At 37.0% G+C, this 26,344-nt stretch overlaps 2 protein-coding genes across 2 annotated transcripts in view; one reads left to right on the plus strand and one right to left on the minus strand.

Moving 5' to 3' along the window:
- Positions 1-22,756, plus strand: part of LOC126297789 (congested-like trachea protein) — a 156,301-nt gene extending 133,545 nt beyond the window's left edge. Inside the window, exons 5-6 of the mRNA XM_049988988.1 lie at positions 20,042-20,209; positions 22,237-22,756. Coding sequence (XP_049844945.1) covers positions 20,042-20,209; positions 22,237-22,424 — 356 coding nt within the window. The 3' untranslated portion in view covers positions 22,425-22,756. The remainder of the gene's footprint in view (positions 1-20,041; positions 20,210-22,236) is intronic.
- LOC126297788 (slit homolog 2 protein-like) lies at positions 363-13,098 on the minus strand. The gene is made up of 4 exons (XM_049988987.1): positions 12,997-13,098; positions 10,343-10,501; positions 6,214-6,351; positions 363-3,578 (listed from the first exon to the last, which is right to left on the minus strand). The coding sequence occupies exons 1-4, from the start codon at positions 13,036-13,038 to the stop codon at positions 1,296-1,298; spliced, it is 2,622 nt and encodes an 873-aa protein (XP_049844944.1). The 5' UTR covers positions 13,039-13,098; the 3' UTR covers positions 363-1,295.
- Positions 22,757-26,344: the final 3,588 nt, after the last annotated feature.

The raw sequence follows: 26,344 nt of genomic DNA on the forward strand, positions 1-26,344 counted from the left end.
TTACCTACAGAGACAGAAAGCGACGAAGAAATGGGGAGAATTAAAAAATATGTGCTAATTAATGTAAGTTTTGGTTTGATACAGACAACGTTAATGGCAATTATTGAATTGATTTTCTTATACATACCTTGTATGTTATTTATCCAATGTACCTTTTGTTCTTTAGTCTTAGACTAAAAATATGTGCAGTTTTTCCTTTGTAAGCAGTCTTCATAAAAAGAATTGTTTTAGTAATTCTTTGATGAATGTTTCAAAACTTACTACTGATAATTAAATTGACATCATGCATTTTAACACTTAGATGACTGTCCTTTAAAGTCCAAGGGATTTACTGGTTGTGAATAGAATTTAAATTACCACAATACAAAATATAATTCTTTATTTTCAGTTCTGTTCAGTTCAGAACGGAAAGACCGTCCTTGTTAGGAATTCAGCAATTTTACAAGTTTTGGTAATAGGAAGACATGAAATAGCTGCAAGAACATGCAAGAAGTGTTTTACATGGCCATCTTTGTCAAATGATCATCATTAACATGTAATTATTAGATTTGCCGTTACAGCATAAAAATATCATCCTAGTAGGTGCATAGTTAAAACAATTCAATTTGCATATACTACAATTGTTATGGCTAACACATTTTACATGAAATGTCTTGTACACAAAAGTATGTATGAGTCAGAATTAACACACACAGACTTGTGACTGAAGTGAAATTAAAGAGCAATTTGTTTTCATGCAGTGTCAAAATGATTTTTGTAAACTGATTCCTAATTATTGGCTGTTTGCTTAATTCACCAGTTTTGCCAAATACGGAAAGGGTGGGTGGGTATGATAGCTGAAGCTTTGGCTTCAAGGATTCTTTCTGAGTGCATGTGCAAAATTCTCTAGTAGTTATTAGTAATCATGACATAGTACAATTACTACTATTGGTGGTGGTGGTCGTGGTCATGGTCGTGGTCGTGGTCGTGGTGGCAATAACACTATACTTTACTTGAAGGTGCAAAGAAAAGATAATTAATATATGCATAACAAAGATACTTGAAAATTCCAGTCCATTTAATACATTCTGTCACTGTACCCATTGAATAAATTTACCAAAGTATTTACAGGTTTTTTTAATTGTGAGGCTGACAAAGTTTCAAAGGCCCCCACAGCAGCAGCTGTATATAAATACCTATATACAAAAATTCCTCATTAATCACATTTGTGATTAATGTGTGATGGGCTCAAAATGGAGCTTTATGAACTTAAAAATAAGTTATTAGTCAATCATCATTTCCTGGAACAAAATAATTTATTTTCGTGTGAAATGTCGCAGGTTTGCTGCATATTTTCTAAGTTTCTCTTCGTGCTTTCTCTTGAGCTCAAGTTTCCAAGCTTTTTTGGATATTTCTCCATTGTTGTCATAAATATTAAGTGATTTTTGTGGAACATTTCTGGTGTGATCTTTGTGAAAATTTCTGTTTTGTAGCTCTGCTGAGTAATCATCATACTTTGATTGGTTGGATTTTTGTGCTGCCTTTTCTTTGTGCTTATAGTTGACTATGCCATCCTCCCTCTCATCAGATTTTCTGTTTGTGGTAGGTACAATTTTTTTTCGTCCTGCATCATTGTCTTGTATATTAACCACTTTCAAAGGTTTTGATTCCACCACTGTAATGTTATAGGATGATGGAAGGTCTGTGCTATTGCTAATATCACTTTTGAGTTTGTTGCTGCTGTCAGTCTGTTCTATAAAATTTACCTTTCTTACTGATTCCTGAGACATATCAGGTAACTTAAATGTGTTACCATTTGCTGATACTACATTAGAAATGTCTGATTTTGTTGTTGCATTTTTTTGTGGCTCTCCCTGTTCATTGTCAGTGTATGATGGAAGCTTTTCTGATTGAGGTATTACTGAAGTCTTCAAATTACTCCTAATGGTTTGCTGAATCTGATATTTTTCATTCTTTTGTTTGCGCAAGGCTTTTCCAGAATCAAATTGTTTTTTGAGCTGAACTTTTTTGTATGCCTTCAAATATTTTTTTGATGTACAGCGTAATTGTTTTCGTAAAGTGTGGAAAACTGTCCAGTTTTTATATTTCTTGGGCGTATTGCATCGTGGGACAACTTTCTTGTCATACACGTATTCCTCATGGTCTGTCTTGCACATGCTGCCCTTATCGTAATGGAAGTCACAGAACTTCATAACCTTCTGCTTTACTTTGTTAATTGCTACTGGCTGCCAGTCTGACATTGCACATGAACAGTGCCAAGGATTGCCATCAAGACGTATCATTTTTGCGGGAACATTCCTGAAGAAACCAGTGGGTAATTCAGTGAGATAATTGTTATGAAGTAAAAGTTCCTTTAGGGATGTCTGTTGATCGAAAAGATTTGGTGGCAGTGATTCTAAAAAGTTATTAGACAAATCAAGATGAATTAAGGAGTATAAACCGTAAAAGGCATCCATAGAAATTGTTTTCAGGTTGCAGTGGTTGAGAACAAGTCTTTCAAGTTTTCGCACCTCAAGGAAAGCATCATATGACAGGGCATTAATTGTGCCTGTCATTTCAAGATCGGTAAGTTTTGGCATTCCTCTAAGCAGTTCCCTTTCAAGCAGAGGAACCCCAACGTTATATATATTCAGTTTCTTTAATGCCTGTAATCCTACAAAAGAATTAGGTTTTATATCTAATGTAGATCCATCTCCTCCAATATACAGTACAGATGTTGCATTCATAATTTCAAATGTACTGGCAAAGATTGCTTCTAGAGGATTGTGCTTGAAATTAGCAGTATGAAGTTTGGGGAAAGGAGGTAAAGATAGTTCAGAGAGATGTGAAAAATTATTATGAGACAAGTCCAATTTCTCTAATTCAAGAAGTCCCGCAAGACAAGTACTGTGCAGGTTTAGTAATTTATTTCGTGCAAGAGAGAGAGTTTTTAGATTAGGTGTTCCATGAAATGCAAATTCTGGAAGAAATAGAAGATGATTTCTTTCTAGTGAGAGATATTCAAGGGAACTGAGCCCTTCAAACATTTCCCAGTTTACCTTATGCAGTCCACAATTAACTATTCTCAAAAATACAAGCTGTGATAAGCCAGCAAATACTGACAAGCCAGCATTGTTTTGCTCCTTGATGTATTCACTATATGGAAGAATTTCATTGTCACTGGTATCTGGAGCTATAAATGACACAAAATGTTGATTAGCATTATCATTCGTGCTAAAATACTGTTCATTTTCCAATGAGTAACCCTCAGAAAGTTTGTTTAAATTAATATCAAATATAGAATTTGGTATTCCATTTGACTGAGGGATATTTTTTTTAACTTCGCCACGTAATTTCACATTTTGTAAGTTCACATACTGTAATGATGATAGATGTTTCATGACATTATCATGTAATATTATTTCACCATCGGCACTATTTACATCAGTATTTCGCCTTTGTACTCTGCTATGATACTTTGTATCTTCATCCTTGTCATACCCTAAGACCTCAAGCACTATTAAATTTTGGAAGCCATTTGTGTGCTGGAACTCCAGATTTATATTTCCAGTGTTGCTGCCTTGTAGTAAAGACAGTACCTGAAATAAGACATTGAATTTCATTTGAATCACAGATATTTCACAGATAATGAAATAAGCATTTCTTGTATAATAGGTGTTTGCTTCCACATTGTAAGGTTAGATAATTAAGTATATTTGGAGGATGAAAAGAGAGAATTGTTACCAGTGAAAGATATGTGGTGGTTATCACTTTCAGAGGAACCTAAAATGCCAGAATGTAGCTAGACTGCACATTATCTTGTGTGCAAACTTTAAACACAGAAGGAAATGATGCAAAACAAACATTATTTTGCCTCATTTAGCGGAGTCTGTGGACACAATAGGCATGGTGTTGAGAAACAAATGTGTTAGTTCTATGTATGCTATTCCCACTCCATAGGAATTTTACGAAATTTTGGATAATGAGAGATACTTTGCTTGAAAAATATGTTACCCAGATGCTGAGATTTTATCCAATGGGAGGAAAAAAGTGTTTTTGACATTGTAGCTCTCCTCTGCTTTTACCCTGTATGTTCACAAGTTTTGATAGCGGAATAGGAAAACATCACAACTGCACTGAGTGGAAGGACTATAAATTATGAATCACAGGTATCAAATGTATTAAATAATAATTTCTTAAATGTAGTAGAAAGCATAGGGAAAACAGGCAAAGAGAAAAATAACAGAAATATGTTAAAAAAGTAACTCGTATAAAATTCAATCATATGAATGTATCACTAACTTCTCCTTTGGAAACCAAGAAAATTATACATTCTCTAAAAAATAAAAGCCCATCTGGCTTTGATGGTGTTTCCAATAGAGTACTAAAGATTTGTTTCCATATAATATTTCCAGTCTTATCTGAAATATGTAATGCATCACTACCTCAAGGCATATTTCCAGAGAAACTGAAACCCCTCTTTAAGAAAAGTGATAAGAGAGATGACAGCAACTGCTGATCAGTTTCACTGCTGACATGTTCGAAAATTTTTGAGAAGGTGATGATGTATTCTAGAACAGTATCTCACCTTAGCAACAATAATATCCTCAGCAAATCACCGTTTGGGTTTCAGAAGTGTTGCTCTACTGACTGTGCCATTTACATGTTCTCTCACCAAATTTTGCGAGCACTAAATAATAAAATAGCAGTGGTTGGTATTTGCTGCAACCTATCTAAGGCATTTGACTGAGTGAATCACAGTATTGTCTTGCATAAATTGAAGTTTTCTGGTATAGCCAACCAACAGATAATGTCGTACCTAACCAAAAGAATGCATAAATTTGTTCTTTGTAATTCAGCCAATATAGTCTGGGGACATAATTCTGACAGGGGAGAAATTATTTATGGGGGTTCCCCAAGGCTCAATCTTAGGTCCATTATTGTTCCTCATTTGTAAACTATCTTCCATGTAACATACAACAAGCAAAATTAATTCTTTGTGTAGATGACCCTAGTATTGTAATCAATACTATCATACATATAGAATAAAAAAGCGAGTGGGATTAGTCGAGCGGTCTATGGTGTTGCACTCATGGACTGTGCGGCTGGTCCCGGCAAAGGTTCGAGTCCTCCCTCGGGCATGGGGGTGTGTGTTTGTCCTTGGGATAATTTAGGTTAAGTAGTGTGTAAGCTTAGGGACTGATGACCTTTGCAGTTAAGTCCCATAAGATTTCACACACATTTGAACATTATTTTTAACAGAATAAAAAGAAATGGTAAATGATGTTTTTAAAAATATCATTGATGGGTTTTCTGCTAATGATCTTTTTCTCAGTTTTAAGAAGGTACAAAATATTCAGTTTTGCACATTCAGGGGTACTACACCAATGATAAATGTAGCACAGGGTGAGGAAATAATAGATAGGATGGAAACTTCAAAATTCTTAAGTGCCCATACTGACGAGAATTTAAACTCGAAAAAACGCATATTTGAACTCTTAAAACAACTTAATTCAAGTACATTTGCTCACAGAATCATTGAAAATCTAGGGGAGGCACAAATTAGTATTTTGTATATTTTCATTCATTAATGTCATATGGAATAATGTTCTGGGACAACTTTTCTTTAAGAAAGAAAGTCTTCATTGTGGAAAAACAAGATGTCAGAATATTAAGTGGTGCTCACCCACAATTATCTTGTGGACATCTGTTTAAGGAGTTGGGCATTCTGGTTACTGTTTCATAGTATATTTATTCCCTCATGAAATTTGTTGGAAATAAACCACTGCAGTTTGAAAGTAATAATGATGTACATAATTACTCTACCAGAAGGAAAAAGTCATTCATTTCTCTACATTAAGGTTGTCTTTAACACAAAAATGGATGCACAATGCCGGAACAAAAATTTAAAAATGTTTGATCTCCCACCCAGCGATATGAAATTTCTGACAGAAAGCAAAGTAAAACTTGCAAAGAAACTGAAAAAGTTGCTCTTTGACAACTTCTTCTATTTTGTAGAAGAATTTCTATTACTGTAATGTGTAAGAGGTAGTGGGTAGCAATTACTAACTCACATATGTATATTTAAAGAAATAAAATAAAGTTAAAAACATATAACTGATTGTCAAATTAATTTGCAATGTGAATGTAAAATGAGTAGTTTCACGTGATTACTATTCATCGTGCAAAATGATCCAGGGAACATGAAACCAACTGACTAATAGGAATACTTACTTGAACATCAGTAGGTATTTGTCTGAAGAAATCATGGAGATCAGCCTCAGCTGGCAATACACACATAGCCATTTTGAGTAATACATTCTCGTAGTCTGGTGTCTCATCTGGTGGATACATGTCTTCTTCATAAAATGCCTAAATTAAGATATAAGACATCAGTTACACACATTTTTTTAGTTGAACTTACTGTGTGTGCATCAAATAATAACAATAATTATAATTATACTTATAATGGATGACATGAAACTGTATGGAAAGTATGAAACTGAAATTCTCTCTATGACCCACAGTCCGAATCGTAAGCAGTGATATCAGCATTGAATTTGGCTTAGACAAGTGTGTCACACTAGCTCTAAAGATGAGCAAAGTCTCAAATGGCATTGAAGAAAAACCAAACCACAAAGTGGAGGCATCAAAGTATGAAATGGACAAAACATAAAGTGCTCTGAAGCCTACAGATACATAGGCATTTTGAAATTGGATTTCATCAAGCATGAGCATGTAAAAAATGTTATCAACAAAGTGTACACTCAGAGGTTCAGTAAAATTTTGAAAATCAAACTGAATTGCGGCAATATAGTCAAGGCACCCAGTGCCTGGGCCATACTTAGCATCAGATACTGCAGGGATTGTGAACTGGACAGTAATAGATTGACATAGTTTGGACAGGAGTACAAGAAAACTCATGACAGTTAAGCAAGTACTCCACCCGTGCAGTGACCTTGTCAGGCTATACTTGCTCAGAAAAGCAGGCAGTAGATGACCCTTGAAAGTGAGGCAGATGACAGAAAAAGAGAAACACGTATTGTCAGACTATGTGGAAGATAGCAAATTATCAACTCTGACTGAAGTTACTAACAACAAGATGAAATGATTGCATGGCATAATTGGGTGGTAAACCCCGTCTGTAGTTTTTTGTCATCCTGGTTGAAGTCTTTCTAATTGATGACACTTAGCTGACTTGTGCATCTCAGTGAACTTCAGACGGCTTCTAGAATACAGCCAACCAAGAATCAGTACCTGAAGGCTGTACTCCAGCAGCATGTGCAGTAAAGCATCTCGTGGGCTGTGTTTTTGAAGAAGGTTGAAAGATAAATATTTAAAGAAATATCTTATCACTGGACACGACTAATTTTTGCTACCCAAGAACAAGTCAATAAGTCATCAGAACTAATGCCGTAAAAGCCAGAATCGAGATACCAGGACAAGGCCAAAACTGCAGACTCTGTAAAGAGACTGACGAAACAGTTGATCATAAAATGGTGGGGCCACAAAGCAGAAAAATTTGACGGAAACAAACATGCCAAATTACTGTGGGACTTCAGACTTAAGAAATTGTGGATCATTGACATTGCAACTCTAGGTGATAGCAAAATCATTAAGAGACAGCTTGAAAAACTTGGCACATATGAGGACTTGAAAAGTGAACTACTGCAGTTCTGGCATAAACCAGTGAAAGCGGTCCCAGTGATTCTCTGTATACTGGGAAGAGTGCGAAGAGATGTTAGAGGGCACTTGAAAACCACTGATACTGGTAATCTATCCATCTACCAGCTGCAGAAAGCAACTTTACTAGAATTTATGTGAATGATCTGCCAATACATAGTGCTGTCCTGGGTGCTTTGGAAGTGTCATACTACTGATAAAATACAAAATCCAGCACTTTGAACTCATTTGTAGTGTTTGATGCTATAAACCATATGAATAATGATAGTAATAATATATAGTGAGTGTTTACTTCTACTCCCTCATACATCTAGTTTTACTCCTTGTTCTTATTCAACCTATACTATATGTAATTGTCTCCATCAGGATACATTTTTGAATAAAGTGCTTATAATGCTAATAAGTAATGGAATTGGTTATATGATATATCTTGTTATTATACACAAAAAAAAAATCCCAAATGCAAGGAGAAGTTGTGGGAGATAAACAAAAGTTGGTAGGTTTCTTTCTAAATATGAAATATGATGTCTATTTATATTTAACACCTGGTGCATAAGGATGGTTGTAGTAACACCCCTGTGAGAGTGAAAATGAGGTATGCTTTAAATATGCGCTGTAACGATCAGGAGAGTAAAGTTACCCTTGAGCTTGGACGTAGTGAGTTGATGTTAGTCAAGAATGCCTTTAAGGTGACAAAGATGCCATTATCAGCAACTCACTAATTTTGAATCAGATCATGTAATAGAGTTAGGAGAGGCTGGATGTTGGTTGTGCAATACTGCAAAAAAACTTGGCAGGAATGTATGCACTCTACACGAGTGTTGGCAGCAGTGGTCACGGAAGGTACAGTCTCAAGAAGCCCAGCCTCCATACAGCGACATGGCACTACCGAAAGGGAACACAGTTGTGTTCGGCAATTTGAGCAGCAGTTGGCACCACAGTGACACGATGAAATGTTACAAATCGGTTACTTCAAGGACTGCCCGAGCTGGACACCCTGTAGTGTGTGTTTCACCGACTGGAAACCCTCACTGTTTTCGACTTCAGAGGAGATACGCTGCATTTTCTGATGAAAGTCAATTCTGCCTCAGTGCCAGTGGTGGCTGTGTGGTGGTTAGGAGGCGGCCTGGTGAGCACCTGCAACCACACTGTCTGCAGCCTAGGCACACTGGACCTACACATGGAGCTGTGGTCTGTGGTGTCATTTTGTATGACAGTAGAAGCCCTATTGTGGTTATCCAACACATCCTGATTGCAAATTTCTACATCAGTATGGTGATTCAGCTTACTATGCTGCCATTCATGAACAGCATTCCAGGGGATGTTTCCAAACAGGATAACACTCTCCCACATACCATTGTTCTTACCCAACATGCTGTATGTAGTATCAACATGCTCCTTTGGCCTGCTAAATCACCAAATCTGTCTCCAATCGAACACGTGTGGGTCATCATCTAACAACATATCCAGCGTCATCCACAGCCAGCATTAACCATCACTATATTGACCTACCAAGTGCAAGTCTGGAGATTATGCCCCTAATTAATGTACCAGCATTTCATATTTGCAATAGCTTTTCTCATGCATATGTTAACCTGTAATATTGCATGGTTAATCACTTACATATATTACCTAGACAAATGTATTCCCAAAATTTCATTACTCTATGTTAATTTGACTTTTTTAGGTGTTATAACTAAGAATCTTTGAACAAATGAACAATTTAAAATACTTCATTGATTTGGACATTATGCAGCTTTGACTAAATACACATCTGATTAGGTTGATTAATTAATGACTAACAAGTGACCATTCTCATACAGAAATCTGGTATAATATTTTTATCATCATCATTTGACACTTGGTTTAATGAACATCAATAAGTGAGGAGTATTATTTGTAGACAGTAACGCACTAAGCAGAAGAGACTTTTAGCAGGAAATATACATGTGAAATAAGTTTTTTTTTATTGTAGTTGCCGTACCGTTGACTGAAAGTTTTCATCATGGATGATACAGTGGAAGTATGTGGCTAGTCATAAAGTTTTAATTGCGATTTCAAAAAATAAATTCACACAGTTCCCCTTCCCCCCCCCCCCCACCCCCCCACCCCCACCCCCGCCCCCGGATACATGTCTGCAGTCCTGGTAAACACATGAATACCTGCACTACTAGAGGAACCAAAACGAGATGGTGCAGCTCATTGGTAAATTGGTGTATCGTGCAGTGAAAATGCTGCAACTGTGTTAGGCCAAGTCAGTGTACTACTTTAACTGCTGAAAATGAATTATCACACCTGCACTGTCTTCTTTTTTACTCCTTTAGTTGCATGCTAGAGTACTGTCGCACACAGATTTCATGTGTACAGAGACTGCAGACATTTATTTGCAAACAAACAGAAAGTTAATCAAGTAATTGTTTTTAAAGGTGATGAATAAAACTTTGTGAGTACTTCTTTTATACTCATATTTAGAAATTGCATCCAAAATTCCAGAGAAACAATATTTCATAAATAACTTGGAATAATACAGAATAATCGGTCACCTACTTTAGAAGATATTTATAATGAATTTTCTTTATCACTCATCATCTACTGACTAACAATTAAAATAGTATAGAAACTACATCTGGGGTCAGCGCTGCTTTCAGGTTGTAGTCCGATAATTTGAGAATAATTTTACCTCATTGTTTTGCTTAGATGTTTGCAGTAGTCTTGTCTCTTGGTGATGATTTCCTCTTTGTTTGAGCCAGCGGTGGAGTGACAAGTCTTTAAATACGGTTAAGTGGCAAGTACATGCTGTTGGACAAGAGTGTCCCCATGTATTCGGTTCATTTTTTACCTGGAACATTAAAGAACTGTTAGTCTATGTGAAATAAAAGATAATAAATTTTTCCACAGTCGCTGATTTTGGCATAGTCACTGATTTTGGCATAGTCAATGTAACATTTTTAAGAGCTTACTCTCAAACTAATGTATAACATATATTACATACAAAGTTTGATGCCATACGCTTCAAAATCTGTGGGCCAGTCTATGTTACTTAACATGGCTGCATGTAGTCCTCATAATTTCACAAAGTCATTGCGGGTGTATGCAAAGTAAATCTGTCATTTTCATATGCAGTTGCTGGTGTAGTAAATGCGAATGAGAAAAATATTACATACTCATCTACCATTTTAATAATACTACTGGTAATAGTTGATAAGTACGGAACATTTCCTCCCCCCCCCCCCCCCCCCCACCCCACCCCCGCGACTGCTATACAAGTACTTGGGCATGAAAAATATAGATGTACATCGTATACACCCACTTAGAGTGACTTTGTAAAATTTTGAGGCTACAGTTTTTACTCAGTAGTAATATGGACTGGCCCATAAATTTTGAAGCATATTACATTGCACGCATCATATATTGTGTGTAATACATTGGCTTCAGTGTAAGCAACTGAAAATGGTAAGTCGCCAGAAAAGCTGGTAATGTGAAAGTAAATGACTATGATCCTATATGAAATACTTCTTTGTCCCAATGGTTAAATGTTTCAAGTGACCTATTATAAATGCACAAAACTTATTATAGAGGAGAAATACCATGGTCTCCATTCATGTGCCTGTCATTTTTGATGTATTTTTTGAGACTTAGTCAGTACGGTATAAAGCAATTTGGAAGAAAATAATATAACGGTGGGCTAATTTTATTTAAATCTATTAATGAGGAAACATTTCATCAATTTGTAACAGATACTAATTGTTGGGAAGTTAATCTACATGGTTACTTGTTTCTTTTTGTGCTTATTCTCAGAATTGTTGTAGAGCAGCTGTTCTTTGAAATTAATGTAATTCTTTCATATCAACTTGTGGTAATGGGTGTTTGTTTGTCTGCGGTGTTGTAAATGATAATAATAATGCAGCTATACATCCAGTCATATTGCAGCAGTGAAATATCATTTTCTTACTTCATTAATAATAATTGTTTTAGAAAACATTAAACATCTTGTCTCTCTGGTTTTGTTATTCACCATTGTTCTCTAGCAGCCAATGTGCTTCTGTTAGAATAACAGTCAGCAGCTTGTAAGGTATTGTAGGATGTGCCATAAAATGTTAGTTTGATTGAAATGATTGTGGTAAATACGGTACAGCTATTAAGTGCTTGACAATGGGGCTAATGTAATGAGTTATGGTGCCAGTTTTGGAAGAAATTCCAGTAAACTTGTAGCTCTTAGAGGTGTGAATTCAGGGATAGTCATAAAAATAGAGTATTAGTGAGTGAGAGTTGACTCGAACCAAGACAAATATTACAGTGAGCAGCAGCAAAAGTGTCATATTTTGATGATACGTTATATCAAAGGAAAGCCAATTAAACTCCTATGAAGAGAGGTGCTGCTGTACACTGACAGTGTTGCTTGCTCCAAGAGTAAGTAAAAAATGATTAAATGCTCTAAAACTGAATATTATTTGACAAAGACTGTGTGGGACCATTAAATTCCCAATGGAAAATCAGTTTCAGAAATTTATCAGTTCAGATGTGTGAAGAAAGTTACTTGTTACCTTCCAAATACAAAGAATAGTCGTTCCTTCAGACAAATTACAACCACTGGCAAATTAAATTTCTCTCTCTCTCTCTCTCTCTCTCTCTCTCTCTCTCTCTCACACACACACACACACACACACACACACACACACACACACACACACACACACACACACACTTTTAATTCATATAAACCCTTGACCAAGAATACATTCTTGTTTCTATGTTCTCTCTTAGCTTCCTGGCCCATTAATAGACATATCCAGGAGGCTTTCAGTTATGTTCTAAAAATCAAGGAGTTGTGTGCACTAGACTGTTGTTTGTGTGAGGTCATATGTATCTCAGTATTTGGCAGCTTAAGTGCACAAGGTTTTCATACATTATATGATGCCTCTTTCAAAATATATATCTCAGGTGCTTTTATGCATCAACATATAGGATTCATTACAGTGAATTTGGCACGCAAGTACTTGAAGAGCACCATTACCACTCCTTGGACACAGCTTAACTGACAGTCACTAGAGTCCAACCAGAGGCAGGCTAGTGTGATAAAGTTCATCATTTTCACTTAAAACATTCATATAATGCTTTGTGGTTGTTTGAGATTAAATTTTTCAGTGAAACATTTTTATATCAGTGATAGAACATAAATATAGTTCCTTTTTCTGTTTATGATATATTGCAGCAAGATAGAGGCACTGTTGTATGAAATTGTTAACTAGCACTTTTTATGCTGCTGGAAGCATTCAAGAAACCTGGCACCCGTTTAATGTAGTCAAAGAATAAAAAATAGAATAAGTTACTTACAAGAGCAATGAGGAGCAGTATAAAGATGAGAGGCTGCCACATTTTCAACCAGTAAACTTCAACAACTCTAGTCTGTTACAAATTAGAGCAGGAAGCAGTTGTGGGTGGGGGTTGGTATCTTATCACTTCCTGTTGCCGCTGTGGAAGACCCCTGCCTTTGTTAATCAGTACATCCCACTCTTCTCCCTTCTCTTCTGTATTACTGATGTTTTATATAGACATGGGATTTGCTTTATCAACAAAGACTTTTTAATAAACTTCCAGCATTTGTTGAGATGATGAAAAAGAAAATGACTGGAAAAGCAAAATTCCTGCCAACAGGCAGATTATGAATGTTCAGTACATACATATTTGTCATTGAAAGTCATTCATTTATTGGCAGATATAATAGTGCTTCTGTGCAGCTGTCCATGGACACTTCTCATGTTGTAAATTGCATGTTGGTTTTTCACACTAATGCTTTAGTGCATAGATGAGAGTTATAAACTAAACATTGCATCTTTACTTAATAAACGTAACCAATACTTGTCACTCATGCAAAATTAACTGTAATAAATATTCCTAAATGGAATGTTAAATGAGTAAGAGGAACCACCACCACTAGTTGTTTCTAGGGTGAAATATTTAGTGCTAGATACACAAATAAAAAGTAGGAATGCCCTCTTAAGCTTTTGAACTCTCCTAAACTTTCTGTTGTTTAAACACACTGAAGTACACATACTAGTGATGTAATGTTTGCCAAAAGCATTCAGTTGTTACGGTTCACTATCTCCTTCAAATTGCATAAAATCAGCACACAATTGCAAAAGACATTTGGTGTGTTAAATACGGTGTCCTGAAATCAAATCAAGAAGTAAAATGCTTAATCAACATCCTGTACTTGCACAAAAAGTACATTTGTTGTCTGAACATCTTCCATGCAAAAATGCTTTTGTAAGCAGGAAAAGGTACTTGATGGATAAATTTGGCTGTTGTTGATTAGCAGTCATGTTATAATTTAATATGAAGTGAAATTACACATACCTTATATTTTGTATCTGCAGTATTTTCTCTGTCTCATCAGGTCTGAGTTGAAGTGCTTATTTCGGAACTTCTCAGGATGTTGTGGTACTTAATGCTATAAGTGTCTGCAAGGCTAATGAATGCATTATGTAGATGTCATGCGTTACACACACAGGTACCCTTGCAATGAAGTAGACAAGTTGCTTTGGAACAAAGCTATTTTTTCACCCACTCTGAATAACAAGTAAAACTGGAGTGGGCAGGGTTTCCTGAGAGATTCATATTCCTGGAACCTGTGTGTGTGTGTGTGTGTGTGTGTGTGTGTGTGTGTGTGTGTATTGAACATTTCAATAACTGAACAAGAAGAACTTTTTTTTTTTAATTGGTAGCACTGACATGGTACATGTATTCAAACAAGAATAATGGATAATTGAGTTAAGAATACAGAAAGAGAGTGAAAATGTTTTCTGTGCAAGAGAAGACACAGAATTTATTGTAGCTGAAAATACTGAAATAAGCTACAGTTGTTCAGCATCATATCTGGATGCAACTCAGCACATGTAACAATACTCTCCTCTGGAAACAGGAATTTTGACAAACAGGAACTGTTGGATTATGATGATAAAAAATAATAAAACTGCAAATTATCCAGATTAATTTAAAAAGAAATTAATTTTTACAGCAGTAAGACAGATGAACATATGAACCGGTGGCTCACAATGTTAGGCAAATATGCTTATGTCTGTAGTGTTCCAGACAGTTACTACTTCATGTTATTCTGTTAGAGGATCACGCTCAATTGGGAACAGCTTGTAGTGATTATACTGCAACATTCTGAGAATGGCTTATCATGACAGCCTTTTCAGATGTAACCACATTTCATGTATATGATAAAATGAAGTTGTGCAGGCACTGAGTTTAGGGGAATGAAAATCCATGTGCTATGGTGCTGTCTGATCTGGCTTCTGTAGGCCATTGTTAAACCCACAGTGATTTGTATCTTGTTCTTAAACATTCCGTCAAATTACACAGTTCCAGAGCTGCCACAAGGAATCAGCTTAACGACAGTCTTAGTGAGGGTGGTGATAGTGGTGGTGTGCTGTGCTCTTTTCTGAATGAGATAGCCCATGATAATAAGAATAGGGGTCTGAACCTAAAGTACATAATGTTCACCAGATTCAGTTCCATATGCCCTGTAGAGTTTTGTAAAAAGAAAACATTGTATCACATTCTTGTGGCTGAAATTGCTGATATGTGAGGCCATATAATGGAAGTGATAAGACTAGTTGTGTGACTGCTACTTTCCAATCAAATATCTTGCAGTCATAGGTTATATAGGAAGTGACACTCACATAAACATCTCAAATAGTTTTGTAAAAAACACTCCTCATTTGTATAAACTAAGAGTATAAAGAAATCAAAATGATGGGTTTAGATGCACAAATTTTTGTTTCATAGTGTCATTCCCAGAAATCGTTACTGTATGTATGTAAAAGTAAGTGGTGCCACAGAGTGCAGTTAGTATAAGTTCTCATTACATTTCTTTGCAAGGTACTGAAAATAAACACAATTTGCATATAAACGTAAACTGTCACTCAAATCATTTGCATTGTTCTAAATGAGTCTTGAATAATAACCTATAGAAACACCATGGAGATACTCGTTTTTTGAAAAATTAAAACTGTCATAGTCGACGAGAGAACATTTAATTATTAAGGGACAGTTTGTTAACAATCTCAGTATACAGTGATTTTCTGTAAGTGATTTGCTGCTATTTGCTGAGATAAAGGATGAAAAATCTAGAGAAATAATTTTCTAAGGGGATTGACCCACTAATAAAAAAGACAGATTCCCGTACATCACGTTGACTGGAATACCCACTTTGGAATTCTGAGGTAGCAGGAGTAAAAAAGAGGGAGTGATGGCTATAAACAACTTGTATGGAAACCAGGACACAGTTACAAAGGTTGAAGGGCATGGAATTGAAGCAGTAGTTGCAATGGAATTGAGACAGGGTTGTAGCCTATCTCCATTGTTGCTCAATCTGTGCTCTGAGCAGGCAGTAAAGGAAACCAACGAAAAATTTGGAGAAGGAATTAACACTCAGGGGGAAGAATAAGAACTTTGAGGTTTGCTAATGACATTATAATTCTGTCAAACAACGAAGGACTTGAAAGAACAGTTAATGGGATGGACAGTCTCTTGAAAGGTGGATATAAACATACATCAGTGAAAGCAATGGAGCACAGTTGATGTAAATTTGGTGATACTGCAGGAATTAGATTAGGAAATGAGACACACAAAACGTTAGATGAGGTTTCTTATTAGGGAAGCAAAATAACTGACGATGGTAGATGTAGGAAGGGTATTAAAAGAAATGTGTCCGTAACAAAATTTCTGAGGAAGAGGAAGTCATTAATGTTGAATGTAAATTTAAGTTTTAGGAAGTCTTTCTGTAGGTACTTACCTGGAGTGTAGCCTTCTACAGAAGTGAAACATGGACAATAAGCTTTTGAAATACGGTGCTACAGAAAAATGCTGAAGATAAGGAGGGTAAATTGTGTAACTAATGGGGTGGTACTGAATATGATTAGGAAAAAGAGAAATTTGTGGCACAACTTGACTAAAAGAAGGGATTTATTCATAGGACACATTCTGCGAAAGCAAAGAATCGTCAATATGGAAGTGTTGGGGGGGTGGGGGGTAACAATTGTAGAGGGAGGCCAAGGGATGAATATAGTAAGTGGATGCAGATGAATGTAGGTTGCAGTGGTTGCTCAGAAGTGAAGAGGCTTGCACAGGATACAGTAATGGGGAGAGCTGTGTCAAACCAATCTTCGGATTGAAGGCTGCAACAACATACAACAACAAACAATTTTCAAATAATTTTATTTGCCAGAGGAGTTATATCAAAACGTCAACTCAAACATTTTGTAAGAGAGAGACAAACTTTACTTCATTTTATATACATTCTTGTGTAACTGACCTTCATTAATTCTTTATAGCATCTGAACACTTTTCCTCTAGAAGAGTAAACAGCAATCTTCCCTAAGAAGGAGGTTCCAGGTTGCATATGTACCGTCTGTTTTAATGATTTGTGGACCATATTTGACATAAAATATTCATGGCTATGCCACCTAATGGACCTAAAAGCAAGGTCCCTGAAGGTGATGCACATCCTGAGGGGTGTTAGTCGAGGGTCTTGGAGAGCAGACAAGGAGTATTTTATAAAGCTCTTGTGCTGTCCTAACCTGTTCAAAGCTGTTGCATAGTTTATTAATCAGTGACACGTAAAAGGGAATTAGGCTGGCTACAGGTATCGCTGTCTCAGTCTCATATTTAACCTGTGTTCTTGGGACTCGCACTTCACATATAGTTGCAGCTCCTCATGGCTAATTGTGCATACAGAATCTTGCCTCTTCCAGAAGCACCAGCATTCCAGTGCCTTGCTGTCACTGCTGTGGAATCTATTTTCACAAATTGCGTTCAAGCAGCAAGGCTACTTGGGATCACAGAATAGTACGATCTTCTCACATTTGGTGTAGGGCGAATGCCAATCCTTATATAGTAGTGGAGGTCTCTTCTAGCTAGGGTACTGAAGAGGGCCAGAATTATTTTAGATTTATTGAATTAAAAGTGGGTCTGTACTCCTGGATATGTTTTTAACACATTTCATGCCATACTGAAGGAACACCACAATTATATGGTAGGTAATATTTATGGATGTCTCTGAGTAGGACCACCATCCTGGCCTTTTTTTCCCTGTGAGCATGCCCTGAAGATCTATTTACCAAATAAGTTTACTGTATTGAATGAAGAATAGTGTGTAACTGTGCAAGCACTGGAACACTTAAAACGTACTTGTGGTGCAATACTTTTTACCTGCTCCAACTCTCTGAGTACCCCTCTCTGTATCCATTGTGTATCCAGACTTTGGTTAGCAAACTCTGTTTTGGAGGGGATTTTAATTTGTAAAAGTGTTGCTGCTGGTAGAAAGGCTCAAGACTCGTTTGACATAACTGAACACTTTGTTTGAAAGTAATTTGGAGTGGACAGAGTGTATTGATGTTTGTACTGACAGTTGTTGTTTGATGTCTGGCTGTTGTGGAGAATTGCAGACCCTTATTTGAAAGAGAGCTCTAGATTCAGTGTGGACCTGTAGCATCATTTGCAGAGAAGTGCTTGCCTAAGGGTATTTGAGTCCTCAACTGAATCTAGTCTTAAAACATGTTGAAGATAGTAAATTTACAAAAACATGTCTGGTGAATGCAAGGTTTTTCAAAAAAATTGTGTGAGTGTATAGAAGTTGAATATATATCTTCATTGTACCACTGCCACTCATGATGACACTCCTGTGCAGTGAGTGCACTTTCTTGTACATTTTAGTGATGGCAAGAACAGTTTTCTTGAAGAAAAACATGAGTATGTGGAACACTTTGTGGAAACAGATTTTTTGGTTTAGTCAGCCTGATTATATCATATGTTCGAAAAGTTTCACGTGTTGAACATTCCCATTTTAAAATTAACCAAGAGGATTCAGCTTATAGGAAAAACGTACAACTAAACAAAAGAAAAAAATTAATTACTGTGGTATCGGTGATTGTTTTCCATTGTTGCACCAGTTTGTAATCCAAAGAAGTTAATTTGTCTTGCCGTATAATCTGCTTTTCAGTTTCACCTCCCTCAACTTATCTGACAAATTAATGTGGATTTATGAACTATTTAGACCCAAAATCTGAATTTACTTCTATATAGAAAGAAATTTTTTAACGTTTAATTGAGATCATACACCAAAGACAAAATTTAACAAGCATGGAACTTTGTGACTTCTGGGTAGCAGTGATAGATGAAAATCTGCTGCTCACTGGTAAAGCTCTTACTCTTACTCTTATTCTTACTTACTCTTACTTTCCAGGCCCCACAAACTGCAGTCAGTTTTTGGTCTCCTCAAGTAGCCTCCTCCAGTGTTCTGTCCCTGGCGTCTTCTTCCCTTGCTCCAGGTATCTGAATATCCTTGGCCACCTGGTCTCTCCATCATATTTTTGGTCTGCCTTAAGGTCTCAACCCTATGGGTTTCTTCTCCAACACTTCTCTCAATCTTGATTCCTCCTCTCTTCCATAGATGTTCCTGGTCCTCGTACTTGCTTCTGCAACAGTATCTGGTCCATTATATACTTCCCTGAGCTTTCTGTTTTTTCTTCTTCACTCAGCAAACATTAGTGCCATTTACAACACCCTATTTGAGCAGAAATGTTTTTTGATAGTTCCTGTTAATGAGGAGAAAATATTGTGGAACAGGAAATTAGGGTGGCTGTATCCAGTCTGATTCTGATATTTGAGAAGTTGTGTAGTGAACAAGCTCAGACATCCCATTAATTATATTACTCATAAATCTGTTCACTAATTAGTTTTTTGAATTTAATATATGAGTTTTGTTTATAATTATATTTTTGAAGTAACTTACCTACATCAGCTGTGCACTTTACCTACATTGGATAGATTAGTTAGGACACACTAGAATAACTCTAGTCTATGAAGGCTGCAGGGAATCAAAAATGTTGGGGACTATTGTGATAGACAATAAATTGCTGCCTGTAAAACAAACAACTCATAAACGGCATATCTCCTTCCAGCAATGTAGGAGACAATATATTTTTCTCACTCATCTATAAATGGGGCACAGTCTGATGACAGAAGGCTTCTTGGTCCACTTAGGAAGCCCACCAATATGTGTTGCACGTATGTGACAGTTTAGCTGATTATAATTTATATTCTGACAAAAAGAGCATGGACAAGCTTAACAGCTGACCATTTTAGCAGGCAATGAGTGGTATGCATTTAAAGGAATTGTGGGAAATATCCAACCTGCTCCTAGATTATTAGGCAGGATGTTTTAATCTGTTATGCAGTTGTTTGTTGACTGATCAGATTGCCACACTTAATTGAGTTATTATTGTAGGTAGTTCCTCATAATTCTTTCAGTGTGTTAACTGAAAATTCTAACACTGGAACCAGTATAAACATTTGCTAATTTTTTTTCCAGATGTACCTGCAAGTGGAATGTATTTTATGACATATGATGGCCTTCAGAGAGTGCTAAGCACCAATGAAATTGGCATTTTGGGAACAATATTTGCAGGTGGCTCTGCCGGTATTGCTAACTGGTTAGTTGGAATGCCGGCTGATGTACTGAAAAGTAGACTGCAGACTGGTAAGTTCCTATATATTGTTGTTTCTACTGATGTATGTTTTGTGAATCTTTTTTGAGTTATATAGTGAAGTATGATTGAAGAGTAGAAGAGATTTCAAACCATGTTTTCTTAATTTGTTCTTATTTGAATACATCATGATGATTGGTGGCGTGGCTGCATGTCACCAAATTCATTAGTGCCTGTACAATTATATAAGTTTAATTAAGTACACGGCTCACCACAACAGCATGAGGCTTCATGGAATGTTCTTTGTAAAACAACAAAAACCTACTTTAACCAGACACTAAGATTTATATTTATTATTAACTAAGCATTTTGGATAATTTCATTTTGAAGTGACACTTTTGAGCTTTAGTTTTCTACGTAGCTCCTATCAACACAACACCAATAAGTGTTCTAAAACAACTGTAATGGTGGAAGCTATGTTGAACACCATGATTGTTATTTGAGGGTGTAATCAAGTCGCCGAAACACATAATTGCTAATAAATATAAATTGTAGTGATACAGAGTTTTTGTTATTTTTTATGGTTTGACATACAGGCACGGAAATAAGCTTCATAGATTTGATTATGTATAATGTAGGCCTACATTGTTGTTTCTAAAGTGTATCACCAACAGCTGAAGGTAGTTTGTGTCTTCTAAACATTCATTTTTATCAATCCGTGCTTCAGTGCTATGAACTGTTTAGACCACTCGGAGATTAATGAAACATCAAATCCAAAAGCTGCCTTCCTCACATATGTTTGTCAGTGAGCCAAGTGTGCTTCCAGTCTGTTGCAAGCCATGCTATCTAAAGTATTTTTGATAGCATGGCTTATGGGGTGAACAAATGTGTGTGTTCTTCTGATTTTGGATATTTTGCTTCCGATACATGGAGAACCACCTTACATTTAATTTCTTAGGAACCACTGTCTCCAAACCTGAACTCTCGCATTCGGGAGGACGACTGTTCAATCCTGTCTCCGGCCATCCTGATTTAGGTTTTCCGTGATTTCCCTAAATCGTTTCAGGCAAATGCCAGGATGGTTTCTTTGAAAGGGCACGGCCGATTTCCTTTCCAATCCTTCCCTAACCCGAGCTTGCGCTCCGTCTCTAATGACCTCGTTGTCGACGGGACGTTAAACACTAACCACCACCACCAAATCTGAAGAAATATTATTTCCATTGACACAGTATTGCTTATATAATTTGAAATTGTATTCTATTTATTAGATACATTTTGACATTTCATTAACTCTTGTTTTCTTTGTTTTCTGTTTTTAATTTGTCTTACATCAACATAATAAGTTAAATATTATGAGGGCTATTTGGAACGTAAGGAATGATAGGTCACAAAATGGAAACCACAGTGAAAATCAAAACTGTTTTATTTGCAACAGTCAGCTAAAACTTCCAGCTACTCATCTCCATAGTTTCCGATCCAACTTAGACATTTGTTGTAGCATTTTACCAACTTTACAACACCCTTGTTATAGAAGGCAGCCACCAGTTCTTTATGCCAATTCTCTATGCTGGCCTACAGCTAGTTGTCTGTGCCTAAATGTTGTCTTTATAGTCAACGGTTCATGTGAGCATAGATGATACTCAGAGGGAGACAATCATGGGCTGTATTGTGTGTAATCAAACATTTCCAATTGGAAATGATACAGGAGCATCTTCATTGCCCCTGAAGAATGCAGCTGAGAATTGTCTTGAAGAAAAAAACACATGACCGTTATGTAGTGTTGGCTGCATAGCTCAGTGTGAAATTTCTCACCAGGCCCTCATACTTGGCAGGAGACACTATTGTTCTTAGTATCTTTATGTGCTCAGAACTTTAAAAAAAAACCAACGTAGCACGATTGATGGGCAAAACTTCATTGGATTTTCACTGTGGTTTCCATTTCGCCACTGATCATTCCTTACTTTCCGAATAACCCTTGTATGTTTTTTCTTAGGTTTTATTCATAGTAAACAAAAAAGCTGTTCCATTTTCTTGCATGATGTGTGATAGAAATAAAGTTAAACATTCTGTCTTCTTACAGCTCCAGAAGGAACGTATCCAAATGGTATCCGTGATGTCTTCAGAACACTGATGAAAGAAGAAGGGCCCACAGCATTATACCGAGGAGTTACACCTGTTATGTTGAGAGCATTTCCAGCAAATGCAGCATGTTTTATTGGTTTTGAAGCATGCATGAAGTTTCTTGACTGGCTTGCACCATCCTTATAATAGGGTTGATGCTAGAAATTTTTGAATGTGCTCATAGTTATTTTTCTTACATGAACACCTCTTTTAAAAAATATGTTAATCATAAAAATTTTACTTGCCTTAGTTTTTACAATTTAGTGTATTATCTATTTTTTGGAAGATTGTTGTAATAATGATAAAAAATTTCTATTTTGTAACGGTTTCTGTTTATCGAGGTGTATTTTGTAAATTACTGGTTACAGAAAAGATGATGATGTTTATATAACTATTTTTATCATTGAATTGTTGATTTTTGTTTGCATGTGACATATTTTATAGAAAACTGGAATAAACAGTATTTTGTTATGCAATTATGATATTCTTTCAATAGATAAAGTTCCTTCTTCATTGAAACTTCCTGACAGATTAAAACTGTGTGCCGGACCGAGACTCGAACTCGGGACCTTTGCCTTTCGCGGGCAAGTGCCTTACCAACTGAGCTACTCAAGTATGACTCACGCCCCATCCTCACAGCTTTACTTCTATCAGTACCTTGCCTCCTACCTTCCAAAATTTACAGAAGCTCTTCAGCTAAACTTGCAGAACTAGTACTCCTGAAAGAAAGGATACTACGAAACCTGGCTTAGCCACAGCCTGGGGGATTTTTCCAGAATGAGATTTTCACTCTGCAGCAGAGTGTGCGCCGATATGAAACTTCCTGGCAGATTAAAACTGTGTGCCGGACCGAGACTCGATCTCGGGACCTTTGCCTTTCGCGGGCAAGTGCTCTACCAACTGAGCTACCCAAGCACGACTCTCACCCCGTCCTCACAGCTTTACTTCTGCCAGTACCTCGCCTCCTACCTTCCAAACTTGCACGTGCCCATGAAAGGCAAAGGTCCCGAGTTCGAGTCTCGGTCCGGCACACAGTTTTAATCTGCCAGGAAGTTTCATATTGCCGCACACTCCACTGCAGAGTGAAAATCTCATTCCTTCTTCATTGTTAAATCTTATTATGATTTTTGAGCTTATATTAGGAAGTCTTACGTGGAATTATTTGTCTGAGGTGTAGCTTTGCCTGAAATTATAACATGGACAATAAACAGCACAGAGAAGGAGAGAATAGAAACTTGTGGAATGTGACATTACGAGAGAATGCTGAACATCATGTGGGCAGATCAAACAACTAATGAAGAGGTACTACATCAAACTGAGAAGAAGAAAGCTTTATGAAACAGCTCAATTAAAATCGAGGATAGACTGATGGGACATATCCTGGGGATTGTAGAGGAAGGCCAAGACTTGAGCACCGTAAACAAGTTCAAATGCCTGTAGATTGCATGAATTGCACATGGTAGTCTAGTTTGGAGAGTTGCATTAAACCAGTCTTTGGGCTGTAGACTACAACAGCATTATTTGGTCATTGTTTTGTAACAGCTTGTTCATTGTAATAAATTTAAAACTTCGAGGGGCCTGTCACTGGCAATGATAATTACAGGTCATATTTGACACTGTTTTTGATTTGAAAAGAAGTTATTTGAGTCCCCATCTACAAACATTGAGTTATTCTCTTCTTTTAGTTGTTTTCCCCTGCTTAATTCTCTGCATGTACTGTAGTAGTTACTTAACTAAAACCTCAGACAATAATGAATTCTTTCACTAACCAACTCAAGTTTCAAGGAAACTGTTCAATGTGTCAACATTCTGTAATATACTACTTAGTGGACTGGACAAGTGCCAACTGTGTGGAAAATAATGGTTTTTCAAATCAGTCTCAAATATGTTTCTGAACAATGTTATTAACGTAAGTGTACTTGCACAGTTGTGCCATATTGCAATGAGATGTGGGGCATGAAGTGTGGTGTAGCCACTGACATCACTGTCTAACATGCTGTGGGTCACCATTTAGATCCTGATCACTGGAAACTGTTTGTTATTTAGTACTTATCATTTTTGGAATGTTCTCAAAATTTGTTATGATTTTACTGTTTGCATATTCTGGAGTACTTTAGATTTGCAGTTCTCCTAGCCCAGGAGTTCCAATCGTTCCGGCTGCACATTGGTGTTTGTAATAAATGTGCTTTCAGTTCTAAGTGTTATATGTCACTGGTGACCCTGCATTCAGATTTGGACATGATTGTGTTCTGGCATGAAATTGTTTCATCTGTGCCACTGTGGGTCCAGTCGGGCTACGTAAAAACAGTCATCTACATTGACATACATACATTCTGGGTACCAATGGATTCCAAAACAGCAACAAGTCAGCTGCACAGCAAGCATCCAGCAGTGTTTTCTGGAGATACTGGTCAGGTTCTGAGGAAATGGCTGAAAGTATTCAACTGAGTTGCTAAATACTATTTGTAGTATGACATAATGTGTTTGGCAAATGTGCACTTTTACTTGGATGGTACAGTCTAGCAGTGGTTGGAGAACAGTGAAGAGAAGCTTGATAGCTGAGACAAATTCCAGGCTGAAATGAAGAAAATGTTTGGTCACAATCAGCAGCGAGTCTGCTTAGCAGAACAACAATTGGAGAACAGAACCCAACATCACAATCCTACATACAGAAAGTTTTGACCCTGTGAATTAGACTATGACAAACTAACAAAATCTCACACTTGATGACAGGGTTGCAGAAGGCATATATCAGGCTATTCTGGTAAAGGATGTCTCAACAACCAAGCGGTTCATCAAGCTGTGCCAGCACATTGAGGAAATTCAACAGAAAAGAGATGGTTGAATGAAGTATGACCGACTCTCAAATGTAGTCCCTATGGTAGTTGTGGAGTACCCCCACAATGTCAACTCTCTCATATATCAGGTAGTGAGAGAAGAGATACAATATTTTACGGCAACCAGAATTGGTAGATCAAGTAAGCAAGAGAGAGCATCCCTGTACTGTACGTCAACACCATACATCAGGAAGTAACAGAGGATGCTGAAGAAGAAGAAGAAGAAGAAGAAGAAGAAGAAGTAGTAGTATGTCTAAGTTTAAACACCAGTGTCTGGCACCAGCCAACTGCAGCAGGAAGAATGAACTCGGCCAATTCAGACTTTATCCGCAGCTGTCAAATGACAACCCAACACATGACCAACACAGGTACAATCACCTCCTTTGCCAAGTATAATGTTCCACAAAAGGACGTATGCCTGCTAGTGTGTTTCCAATGTGGATGTCCAGGACACATTGTATATTATTGCAGAGAAAGAAGCTGAGGTTTTGGCTACTACTATGCTGCCAGATGTCAACAATCACAACAGTTTTTTTCACACAAATTGACTGGAGATTATTATGGTTGACTTGCGGCATGGAGCCCATCACCATACCCTGGATGAGGTCACTCACCAAAATGCCATAGCGGTTCCCCATCTTCATACAGAGGTACCTAGTAGTGGTGGCTGTTGTGTAAGAGCACAAGAGCATGTGAACGCTCTCACTTTCCACACCATGTGGATTTATTGGTTATTTTTCTTTGAATGCTGTGAAACATAATGTAGATGCAGTAATCTGAAATACACAGCACTAAGTCTATAGTGCTGTGCTACATACCCCCTTTAGACCAGTGAAACTTGGTATCAAGTTTGTGAGCACACCTTCACTTGTGCATGCCTTAAGGAGCTTCTGCGCTGTGCAACTGGTGTGATGTAATTGTGTTACAGGCCAAATACATACAGATTTGATAAACAATGTGTACAGCTCATGGCGTGCTCTGCTATCCCTTACCACTCAACTACAAGTTTACATCAATGCAATCATAGTGCAGCAGACTTTTGTCCACACTTGCTTGGCATAAATCTTACTAGGCAGCAGCTCACTCCACAGATACGCCAATTCACTCACTATATAGTAAAATTTGATCAGACGTCAGTATACATTGTAGTTATAATGACAGAAGAACCCATTTTGTGGGATTCTGAATGAGCTATAGTACATTAAGGTTTGGGTTTTATTGTACAGTAAT

Source organism: Schistocerca gregaria, chromosome X, assembly GCF_023897955.1.
Source record: "Schistocerca gregaria isolate iqSchGreg1 chromosome X, iqSchGreg1.2, whole genome shotgun sequence".
NCBI classification, from domain to species: Eukaryota; Metazoa; Arthropoda; class Insecta; order Orthoptera; family Acrididae; genus Schistocerca; species Schistocerca gregaria.